We start from the raw sequence: 12,114 nt of genomic DNA, 5'->3' as shown, positions 1-12,114 counted from the left end.
GTTGGTTCTGTGGTTTGGATATGCCACCTCTGTGTCCAAGGCCTCTGACTGTTACCTCCGGTCTCCCACTTACCGCCAATCCTTATTTTTTGGTTGCTGAAAATGGACATTTAATGTCATTTCTCACCTCATACCCTTGAGCCCAGATTAATAACTAAATATAAATCCCAAATTATATGCTGAGCTAAAAAGTACATGATATACTCCAAAGAGAAGACTTATTTAAAATAATTTCTTCTAATTTACATAAACTTTTAGTTAGGTATGTGGTTTCTTCACTTACGGCAAATTATAAGTTGACTGTAACACTTAGCAAAACCAAGCAAACAAACAGACGAACACAGTTGTCGGTGTCAGAGACTGAAAGTTCATTCTGAACCAGTTAGTCTTTGGGCTGACAGACAGTCTTGATGCCTTAAAGAGGCTCCCTATTCAGTTACTGAATATCATACTTAGGATTCTGAATGTCGGATCTTTATTTTTATTACATAGCATTTAGTTTAGATATATAGTAAATCTTAGAAATTATTCCACTAGAAATGGTTAAAATAATAAAAACTAAGATGCTTAAAGGGATAACTAATATCCACCTGTGCAGAATTTATTTCTGTGAAAAGTCTCATTGCCCCAAATGCTGACTGATTTTGCTATTGTATCAGTTTGCTGGTCCAAGGACAAAATGTTCTGATTTTGTTGTTATTGAAAGGAATACTTATGAAAAGACAAAGTAACATCCTACCATTGGAAAACATCTTAAGCTTAACTTCCACATCCAAGTTTATGCGAGCAAGTTCAGCAGGATGTGCTTGAATTTTTCCATTATACTCCTAGCCCCACCCTCTAAGTCAAATGTTTCTTACCTCTTTAGAAAATTTGCCTTGCCTATATTATGCCTCTAAAGACCTATTTCTTGAAATGTACGTGTGAAGATTGTTCTTTATTTAGTTTTAGAAACTGTAAAACCAGAAAAATCTGGAATGCTATTAGTTAACAATTAGACAAGAAAACTTAAGTGAAAAAAAATCATTTTAGGAGCCAGAGTAGTAGTACAGCAGGTAGGATATTTTCCTTGCACATGGTCAACCCAGGTTCCATCCCCAGCATTCCATATGGTCCCCCAAACCCTCCAGGAGTAATTTATGAGCACAGAGCCAGGAGTAAGCCCAGAGTACTGCGGGGTGTGACCCAAAAATTTTTTTTGATTTTTTTTTTAAAGAATCATTTAATAGGCTCAATAAATTTCTTCTATGAAATCTAGCAGTGCTAACTAAATTTAATATTCTTATAAATTTCATATGGAATATTGTTCTATAATGGTATCTTCCTCATTCCATTCTGCTGTGCCTAACAGATGTATAGAAGATAAAATACATCTTTAAGCTTTAATTTTCTTATTTTGGGGAGGGGTCATATCCTTCGGTGCTTAAGGCTTAGTTTTGGCTTTGCGCTCAGGGATCACGTCTGGTGAAACGTGGGGATCGTATTCACTTTTTAAATCAAAAGTTATTTTAGCATAATAGGAGTATAAGTTCTGCAATTGTTTCATTCTCACTGGGTGACTTGCAGGAAGTAATTTCACTGTTGTGTTTCAATTGCATCCAGTTAAACACTATAAAGTGATTTGTTGGGTTTAGTATTGATCAGCATTATTGAAGGACTTGAAGGTCTGAGCTATGATCTGATATTTTGCATTTCTAAGGATTTTTGTTTGTTTGTTTTTATGTAATGCTATTTTGGGTGTCTCAGGACTTGGAAGTACTTGGAGACTGCTAGGCCAGGGAAGAAACTTAGTGATGATAGAGCACTTGCCTTGCCTTGCCTTGCCTTTGCATGCATGAGACCAGAAGTTTTTTTGTTTTGATCTCTCTCTCTCTCTCTCTCTCTCTTACTCCCTCCCTCCTCCTGCCTCCCTCCCTTACTCCCTCCCTCCCCCTCTCTTCATTTTATTTTTTGTGATACTGGGTTGAAACCTTGGGCCTCACACCTGCCAAGGCAACTTTTACTACTGATCTGTATTCCTGGCCCCAACCTTAGCATTAACATTTGGGCCTGGATAATTGTTTTATGTGAGTCTTGTGTTGTAGGACATAGCATAGTAACATCCCTGAAACTTACTTCCTAGATGCCAATGGTACCTAAACTGTTAAAACCTAAACTGTTTCTTAGGGAGTGAAAATGCCCCTAGTTGAAAACCCACTTGTTCTAGAGATACTAATTTTCAGTGCTTTCATCTCTTATTCTTCTCGTACTTTTGTGTGATGAGGTGAGGTGGAGGTAGGGAGCTATTAAAAGAGCGTCTTAGGGTTATAAAAGAAAATGACCATTCACACTCTTTAATTTTTATTCTTATTCTAGTCTGAAATAGAGATGTTAACTCAGTATATTAGCACTGGCAGGTGATAGGTTGTGGGTTTTTTGTTTTGGGTTTTTTTTTTTTTGCAAGGGCTGGGGGGCTCCCAAATAGTTCTCAGGGGTCCAGGCCACTACCATAATACTTGGTCAACTGGGTCAACACGACATCCCAGCGGTGCAATACTCATTAGGCCCAATAGTGCTGAGGACACACCAGAAGTGCTTGAGGACCTCTAGGATTATCCTGAGAGATGCTTAGAGAACCATAAGGTGCTGAGTATTGAACTAGTGGGTGCCAGGGATTAATCTTGGGCCCTCAAGCATGCAAGGTGTGTGTTCCAGTATTTTGTGCTGTCTTCCCCAGCCTAGTAATAACTTCAGTGTGTTTGAGTTTTTTAATTAATTCATGTCCTGAAATTTTTTAATTTTTTATTTTTTAAGACGTGGTGATTTACAAAGTTGAGCTTTAGACATACTATGTTCTGGCACCGGTGCCACCACCAGCCTCTCCCTCCAGTGCTTACTTAGCACTGTAGCAGTATGAACTTTAAATACTACAAATTCAAACACTACAAAACTCATGGCCTTGCTTAAAATCTCTCTATTGCTTTTAAAATAAAGACCTACTATGGATTAGACTTTTACACAATGTTGCCTACTTATTTAACCATGTATCACTTTTTCCTTCTTTTTCTCTTCACCTTTTCCATATCAGACTGCTTTTCATTGCTTAATTGCATCCTACTCTCTCCTCTGATCTTTGTTTTTACTTCCTATAAGCTATACATGCCTGCATCTGTTTGTGATTTATTTCCTATTAAATCCTGGTTGTATTACTGATTATTATTATTGTCTAGCTCCATGAGCTTACTTATAGAAGTAATTTAATATAGAAAGTACATTTGTGTTAAGTTTTTCTAATTCAAAATGCATTTAAAAATCAAAATAAGGAGTAAAGATATAGTATAGGGGATAAGGCCCTTGCCTTGCACCTAGCTGACCTGGTGCCTTATATGGTCTTGGGTCTCCTGCCTGTCCCCATCCCCAGTCCACCAGGAGTGATCCCTGGCTGCAGAACCTGCAGTAAGCCCTGTGCACTGTTGGGTATCCTCCCCAAACAAGCAAAAAAATTAATTCCAACTCCCAGGGTAGCATGATCACCGAAAGGCACATAGAGAATATATAAAGAGAATTGAATGTGGATCATTTTCTTCCTTTTTTTCTCCTTAGATCCAGACCTTTAATGTGGAAGCACCATGCCAGACTGTGGAAGATTTAACGAATGGGGTTGTGATGGCCCAGGTTCTTCAAAAGATGTAAGAATAAATTGTTTATTATATATGTATGTGTATGTATGTAACATCCAAAGCACATATAAAAAATTAAGAGTTTGTGTGAAATAGATGCTACAAGTAGAATAAGAACTGTAAGCAGTAGCAGTAATTGTGATGGTACATACTTGTTTGAGTACTCATTGCCTACATAACACTAACTGGTGTACCATATACCTGCTGTATACTCTTTACCTTTCTACAAATATACACACAGGCATACATACAATATGAACTCCAGACTCCAGAGAATGGCAGAGAATTTGTGTTGTCCATTGTTACGTTCTAGCATCTAGGGTAGTACCTGGCTTGGGTTAAGTCATATGAAAATGCCATTCTTGATAGATAAGTGTTTAAACCATTTTCTTACTGTTTGTCTACATCATGGTTGCTTGTGTTTATTGACTGATAAAAGAAAATAAATATTTATTTGGAATATTAAAGACATCGAACTCAGATCGGCCATGTACCAAGAGTATGTCGCTTGCACGGCAAAGCCTGGCAAGCTCCCCGTGATGTATTCGATATGCCAAACACAGTAACAGTTGTCACAATGAAGACGTTACTGGGCTTGCTCGAGCAAATCGATGAACAGTGACAGTGATTAAAGACATACCTTATTTTCTTCTACTTTGAAAACATGATGATGGTAAATTTGGTGTGATGTCAATTTCATAGGTGATTGGAGTCAAAGTGATTTGGGGAGATAATTTTGTCATTTGAAGACCTGAGCACTTAGCTATCGACTCGATATTAAAAATCTGCATATGATTAGCTGTTATTGCCTTTAGTTCTTTTGAGAATCAAGTAGATTCTAGTGTTGCTTACCATTTCAGAGAGTCTGTTTGCCTTTGGAATTGGGGGCTTGTACTTGAAAACTAATGTCAGTTTTGCAACTTACGTGCATGGTATGTGTATAGGCACACAGACTTAGAGAGACCTCGAGAATGCTCATTTGAAACCTGACCCCAGCCATGACTGTAGACTCTGAAAATAAGATGATCTCTGTGAGAGCTTGTGATTTTCATGGTCACCTCTGAGTGGTACCCTATTTATCTTAAGCCCTTAAATGGTTTTGAGGGTTTTTAGAGTTCACTGAAGTTCTTAGAAATTATTTGTGGGTGTGTATGTCCCTCCCTCTCTCCCTAATGAATACTTCTTCCTTAAAAGATAGTCATGATTCTGATTTATATGCCATTAACTAGTTTTTCCTGTTCTTGAATATCCTAACAATGAATATAGTATCTACATTTCACATTTGATTTTTTAAACTCAGCATAATCTCTTGAGATTTATGTTGTAAATTTTATTTACATATTTTAAATGTATAAAATATATTAAAAAAATTTTAATCCCTCCTTTGTCAATTTGAAATTCATTTTGCATCCAGAGTTGGTCATAGAAAGTTGAGAGCCACAAAAGGCACAATATTTGCAACAGGGTGTTTTTAAGGGAGAGGAGTGAATTAAGGAGAATGAGCGAATGGGCAACAGATTTTAATTTGCCATAAAGGAAAATTTGCTAGTGTAGCAGCTACTACAGATGAGAATATAGTGTAGTTATGAAAATTTTTAAGAGTTCTTTTTAACTTAGTTCCAGGAAGAGTAAACCCAAAATAGTAGGTCATAGATTTCTTGTCAAGGAAGGAATATTTGCAGACTTAATGGAATGTTGTGTCTACTCCTAAAGTAGGAAAGAAGGTTTAACTGGCCAAAGCAGAAGGGAAGGCGCATGGAAAGGCAGATGGAGTCAGACAAGAAAGTACACTGAGAAGCAGCTGAATTTTGAGGGTGGTAAGAATGTTAACGAGTTAATATTTTCAAAATTCTCTGGCTGCAGGTATAAAATTAACTGGAAGAGGCCAAAATGATGTTGGATGATCAGATTGGCAAGAAATTTGTAGTAATCAAAAGGGAGAAGATGGTATTTTGGACTAGGAGGTGGTAAAGGAAATGAAGACAAGTGCATGATAGAATGACAGTGGTACAGAAAATCAAATTTCGACGATTGAGATGTGGGTAGGTGAATAAATGGAAGATGTACAAATAGATATTTAAATTACTAATTTAAAAACCTACATGGAATAGGGTGTGTATATGTGAGAATGCTGAAAAGGGATTTTCTGCGAGCCAGGGCTGGATGTATTATGAATATAGTTTGGGGTTTTTGTTTTGTTTTATTTTCTATCTTCCCTTCCCTTTATTGCTACAATTGATGTGAAGTTTCATACATTTAGTTTTGTTCACCAAGCATCACACACTCTAGATTATATCTTAATTGCATATCTGCTTGCCAGGGTTTGTAGCACTCCTTTGATTATGATACTCATACGTGTACTGGGGCTGGAGCGATAGCACAGCGGTAGGACGTCTGCCTTGTGCACAGCTAGCCCGGCCGAGCCGGGTTCGATTCCTCTGCCCCTCTCGGAGAGCCTGGCAAGCTACCGAGAGTATCTCGCCCGCACGGCAAAGCCTGGCAAGCTACCCGTGGATATATTTGATATGCCAAACACAGTAACAACAAGTCTCAAAAATGGAGACGTTACTGGGCCCGCTCGAGCAAATCAGTGAACAACAGGAGGACAGTGTTTACATGTACTTGCTGGGGTACACATATCAGTGCTGGGGGAGGGTCCCAGATGCAAGATCTGTCCGAATTGTGCATAGTACATGTGAGCAGCACCGAATATTGATTTCATAGCATCAGGATTGCAAGGCAGAGAGACTCAGCCTTTGAACAATTCCCTGGGCCCCTCATGAATTTAGTCTGCGAGACACTGAATCTGAATGGTATTGAGACATCAGCAGAAAACTCCAAGTTAGAGTTGGCAAGAGATGGAAAAGGTTATTTATCTCTATTCGTGAACTGGTTGATAGTTCATAAGAGTACAAACTAGAGATACCAAATTTGGTATCTCTAACTGGAAGACACTGAATTTGTTACCTAGGGAAGTGTGGGGAAAGAAGAAAAAAATGAGTAGCCTAAGATTAGAAGAACTTTTATCAACCAGCAGAGGGAACAGAAAGGTGTGAGTTAAACCAGTAGAGATTGAGTGCAGAGAAAAGTGTTTTCATTTTTTCTGAACTAATTAGTGAAAAAACTGCATTTTTTCCCTAGTTTTACTAGAAATTATAAATGGATCTAAGTATGCTTTTTTTTTTTCATTTTATTTTCTTAAAGTTGGTCACAATAATTTTTTATACTCAACATTTCAACACCAGTCCCAACACCATTACACCTTCCCACCACCATTATTTAAAATTTTCTCACTGCCACCCAAACCTGCCCATAGGCAGATGCTAAATAATTTATTTTGTATTGCTTGTTATGAATAGTTCAGATGTCATGCGGCCATGAAAGCGGCCACATGCTCCTGGAATTCTAAAGTTTTTTTAATGTTTTAAGAAACATCTCTTTAACATGCCATTAATGCACTTAAATGACATGATTTTGATCTCTTTCGAGATTTTTTTTGTGGGTTTCTGAAGCAAAGCCGATAAATGAATTTGCATAGCTAAGCCCGAGGTGGTTTGTAGGCATGACTCCCACATATCTAACTTTAGCTGTTAATTTCTAGGAGTACTTGGTCCCAAGTTGTTGGGGTCCAACCAGAGGCACAGCAGCAATTTTGGGGTATCAGGAAGCCTGAAGGCTCCATCAGGCTGCTGATATACTCACCCCACAGGTACAGGTTGATCTGCTGGGCAGCACCGTACTCCCTTAGTATGTTTTCATTAATGAAATTTCTCTGGTTTCTAAGATGTCATAGAACCATACAGTACATTGCCTTTTCAGATTGGCATCTTTCTCATACGAATACTGTAGCACTGTCCTCCCGTTATTCACCGAGTTGCTCAAGCAGGCCCAGTAACGTCTCCTTCACCCCTGCCTTGTCACCTTGATAGGCACATTACAAAGAATCAGTAGTTGCCACTTCATCAGAGGGTTTCAGTTGCTTCTGTTATCTTTAAAAATATTTCTCACCATCCCATTTTTGTTATTTATTCCATTTCTTCTTATCACAACAAAACTTTTGGGTTTTTTTTGGTTCCCCCCCCTCTCCCCATCCCGCCCTGGAGACTCAGGGCCACTCCTGGTGCTAGGAGACAGAAGAGAGATGGGCAGGATCCGAGGTAGTGGGTGGATCCAGCTGAGTTAACAGCAAGCAAGAAAACATTATGTGTAGAGTCAACAGTGCTGTATGAAAGTATTGCAATTGTATGAAGGTATGAAAGTATTCTGCAATTGAAAATCTGTTTTCAATTGGCACCACATACCTCTGGTGGCTCCTCCAAGCTCCACCAGGAGAAATCCCTGAGAACAGCCAATAGTAAGCCCTGAGCATAGCCAGGTGTGGTCCGAAATCTAAAAAGAACAAAACCCAAAATCTACTGAGCAGTAAGATTTCAGTGTTAGGTGTATTTACCACAGTTTCAAAAGTAGATGGAATGCATGATTCTTAGACTATACATGGACAAACCAAAAAGACTTTAAGGCAAATGTAGGACATCAAAATATCAACAGAGTATTAAATGTTATCCTGGGAGTATCTCTATATTAAGTATGATACCAGATCTGTGTTTAAACTGGAAAGTGTCTTACTTAAATTTATGTATTTGTGCAGGTGATTTGGCAGGGGGCATCCTTTCTTGTTATTGTTGTGATGACATGGGTTGCACACTTAATTTCAGTGCTACCATTGTGGTGTTCACACACACTTGAGTTGTTATATGCCTAAGGACGCATGCTTTGTTATGCCCCAGTGATCACAGCAGCAGTGTTGACAGGATTATACTCAGCATGTGGGAAAGCCTTGAATTAGATTCACAGCCTTGGGTATGAAAGGTAAACGTTCTCCCCCACTGAAACATATCCTCATACAATCTTATATGTGTGTATGTGTGCGTGTATATATGTGTGTGTGTATATATATATATATATATACACACATACACACATATACATACTTATCTGTATTGTTTTTTAGAGGTAAAAGAACTTTTAGGACTAAAACTGTCTAATTATTTTGACAATAATTTAGAGATCTTGCTGTGAAAAAAATTCACAGTTTAGTAAAAGAATGTATTAAAGAGGTTATTTAGAGACAAACTAATGACCTAGAACAGGGAACAATGAACAGTTTTTCTCCGAATATCTCATCCACTTTCACAGTGGCCTCAGTTCATACAGGTAAATTACAAGCACAGAAAGAATAATTGCTATTTTTCTTTAAAAGAGCTATTTGCTGAGGTAAAATTAGTCTTCAAGAATATAAATGTTTGTATGTTATAGAGTTGCAGTGTTACCATACGATACCTCCCAAAGTGCTAATAACCCTCCACCACAGTCCCTAAGATCCTTTCCCTTCTCTCTTCCCCTCAGGAACCTCAATTCTGTTGTTCTACACTGAGTCTGTTTCCATTGAACGTTGTCATTTCTCTTGATTTGTTGATTTTTATATACATCCTTTCTGTCAGAAGTCACTTCTGAATGTTCAGAAGACTACCATGGTAGGGTGGGGTGGAATCCAGTCTCTAGCACCCACAGCCATGACATACCTTTCTGACTCTTTATTTTTCATTCTTGAGGAATTTCTATGCTACTCTTTATACAGACTGAACTTGTTTGTGTTCCCACCAACAGTAAATGAGGGTCCCTTCCCCGCCCGCCCCCTAACATCCCTGCCAACCCTCTGTAATTCTGGGTCTTTTTTTAGAGGCCATGCCTTGTAGCATCAAGCATTCAATCCAGGATCATGACCACAGCTGCATGCAAGGCAAAGCACCCTAGCCTCTGTACTATCTCTCTGACCCATTTTATTAATTTTTCATGTTTTTAAGTAAAAGAGGTTCCTTTTAGTGTTGTTCTTAATTGGTTAAGTAAAAGCTCTATTTATACGTTGAAAACAATCCCTTGATCTACAGAGTTCATTTTATCACGAGCTGTTTCTATTGGGGAGGATATAAAGACTAGAGTTTATTTAATCTCTTAATCGTAAAGTTTCCCTGTAGACATGAGGAGCCAGCTATTAGCTCATGCAGCGTCTAGCAGTTTGATAGGTCACAAGAGGAGGCTGGTACTGTGCACATTAGAGTTGTTTCCTTTGCTTGTCACCACAGGGAGCTAATGTAGCAGAATATTTAGTTCCTATGAACTATGATTGTTCATCATAGTAGTCTACTTCTCTTTATGTTTGTAAGTCATTTTCTGCTTAGAATCCTACATTGTGCCCTGTTTCACTCATCATCCTGTGCCTTGGGTCCTGACTTTTCTCTTGTCTCATTGGTGAGCTGTCTACGTGGCATTCTCCCTTACCACCTGGAGGCCTTTACTGATACTTACCAATTTCCCAGGATGGTCTCGCCTGATCACCTATTCATGTCACCACCATCTTGTTGTTCTGCTCTAATAACTACTGAGGTGTTTCTAGAAATGCTGGTTAAATGAATGAATATGAAATTATAAAATTTGACTTTGAAGTTTTTAAGAAGCAATTTTCTTTTTTTTTAGTGCAGCAGGTGAATTTTTCATTTTTCTTATAATTTTTTAAAAATTTTTATTAGTGAAACACCATGAGGCACAGTTGTAGACTTAAAAAATTTTGCTTTGGTTTCAGTTATACAATGATCCAGTACCCATCCCTCCACCAGTGCCCATTCTCCATCATTTACATTTCTTTTTAAATTTTTGTTAGTGAAACACCATGAGGTACAGTTATAGATTTACAAATTTTTGTGCTTAGGTTTCATTTATCTCCCAGAGTTTATTGCTATTATTTTTCATCAGCAATTCCCCTGGCCCCAACAGGACATTCTATAATTCTGACATCAACTCTCTGAATTAACACAAACTCTACAAGTTAAGAGTAGTCTTTTGATTCTGATGCTACCCAGATTTAGTGTAGACCCCTCAGGTTAAGGCTTCAGTCACACACAACCATTTCTACTTTAGATGCCTGGTGGACATACATTTCTCAGTGCATGCACACTTCTCTGCCTTACCAACTACTAATACGTTATTTTCCATAAACCACCCACCCCCCTTGGTTTTACCATTTCTAAGAAATATGGAAAACCGCAAGATACACTGTACTTATGATTATCATAAATTACAAATCATATCATTATAAATTATGCATCTGGGGAATGTTGTGAAAGAGAGGTATGAAACAAGGTATGGGTTTGGGGTAGCATTTTTATACTTTTTCCAGGCACACCAGTGCAGCTCTTCCTGAGTCCTCGTTCTGATTTCTGTTTTGAGCAGTTATGTTACATAGCCATGATGAAATCATTTGCCATGCACTTGAACTCACCATCTAATTCCTTTCTAGTGGACAGGAGCTGAAGCTGAAAGTTCTGACCCAGGTTCTTCTGGGATCAGCCAGTTTCATCCTGAAACTCTGGAGAGTCCCAGAGGGAATAGCCTTTTTAGCATAACTTCATGATTTACAGATGGTTTGTAAAGGAATAATCATGTATGAATTAAGAAAGACCCTCCTGTTGGGAAATTCTAAGGATTATGGGCGCTCAGTACCAGAAACTACTGGTATAATTATACCAGATACTGATTTAAGGAGTAAGGTTGAAGTAGTAAGCTCTCTTTTGCCTATCTTTAGAATTTATATCAAGAAGTTTGTTTAGAGTTCAAGAGGGAAAAAAAGTAGATGAGACCCAAGGAAATAAAATCAAGGTCAAACTATAAATAGTGCTTTTTAAAATAGTACACTGGGTTGCCATCATTAAAGCCCTTAGTGCATTGACAGTGAACACCAAGTATAATTTAATTTGCTCTATTTTTGCTCTAATATATAATGTGAAATTACATATAATTTCAATTTATATATATTCCAATATGTATTTCTTGGCAGGGGATCAAAATGATTTTTTTCATATAATTAGCAGATAATATATAATGTGATTCACATTATATAGATAATATATAATATATTATCTATATATATTTCACAGATAATATATAATGTGAAATGTGAAATTACATATAATTTCAATTTATATATATTCCAATATGTATTTCTTGGCAGGGGATCAAAATGATTATTTTCATATAATTAGCAGATAATTAGAAAATAGACCCAAGAATCAATATATCTATAAGAGATCTCAACATTTGACAAATCCCAGAATGCCATTTTGAGAAATGAAAATGATTATATTGGGTTGAATCCCATGTTGACTTGGGGTAATTCTATAAGAATATTACAGTGCTTAAATCCTTTCAGCAGTAGAAGTAAAATTTACTATTTAGTTTCTGTGCCAGTAAACAATATTTCAATGAAATTACACTAGGGTTTAAAATCAGTAGACTTTTATTTTTTAGTTTTAACTATGGTTGATACATAAGTTACAATAAAATAGATGTGTCACTGGAAATAAGTAAAAGTTGTGCTGCTGTTTTGGGGGTTTGTTATTGT

General features: G+C 37.5%; 1 protein-coding gene across 2 annotated transcripts in view; it reads left to right on the top strand.

Annotated features, from left to right (window-relative positions):
* The window catches only part of HOOK3 (hook microtubule tethering protein 3), a 93,055-nt gene that overhangs the window by 1,927 nt on the left and 79,014 nt on the right, over window positions 1-12,114 (top strand). For both annotated transcript variants that reach the window (XM_056116869.1, XM_056116868.1), the window contains exon 2: window positions 3,583-3,668. In XM_056116869.1, the coding sequence (XP_055972844.1) occupies window positions 3,583-3,668 (86 nt within the window). The remainder of the gene's footprint in view (window positions 1-3,582; window positions 3,669-12,114) is intronic.

The sequence above is a fragment of the Sorex fumeus genome, unplaced genomic scaffold, assembly GCF_029834395.1.
Source record: "Sorex fumeus unplaced genomic scaffold, SorFum_2.1 ptg000033l, whole genome shotgun sequence".
NCBI lineage: Eukaryota > Metazoa > Chordata > Mammalia > Eulipotyphla > Soricidae > Sorex > Sorex fumeus.
Note: the sequence above shows the minus strand (reverse complement) of the source record. Positions and strands in the feature narration are given on the sequence as shown.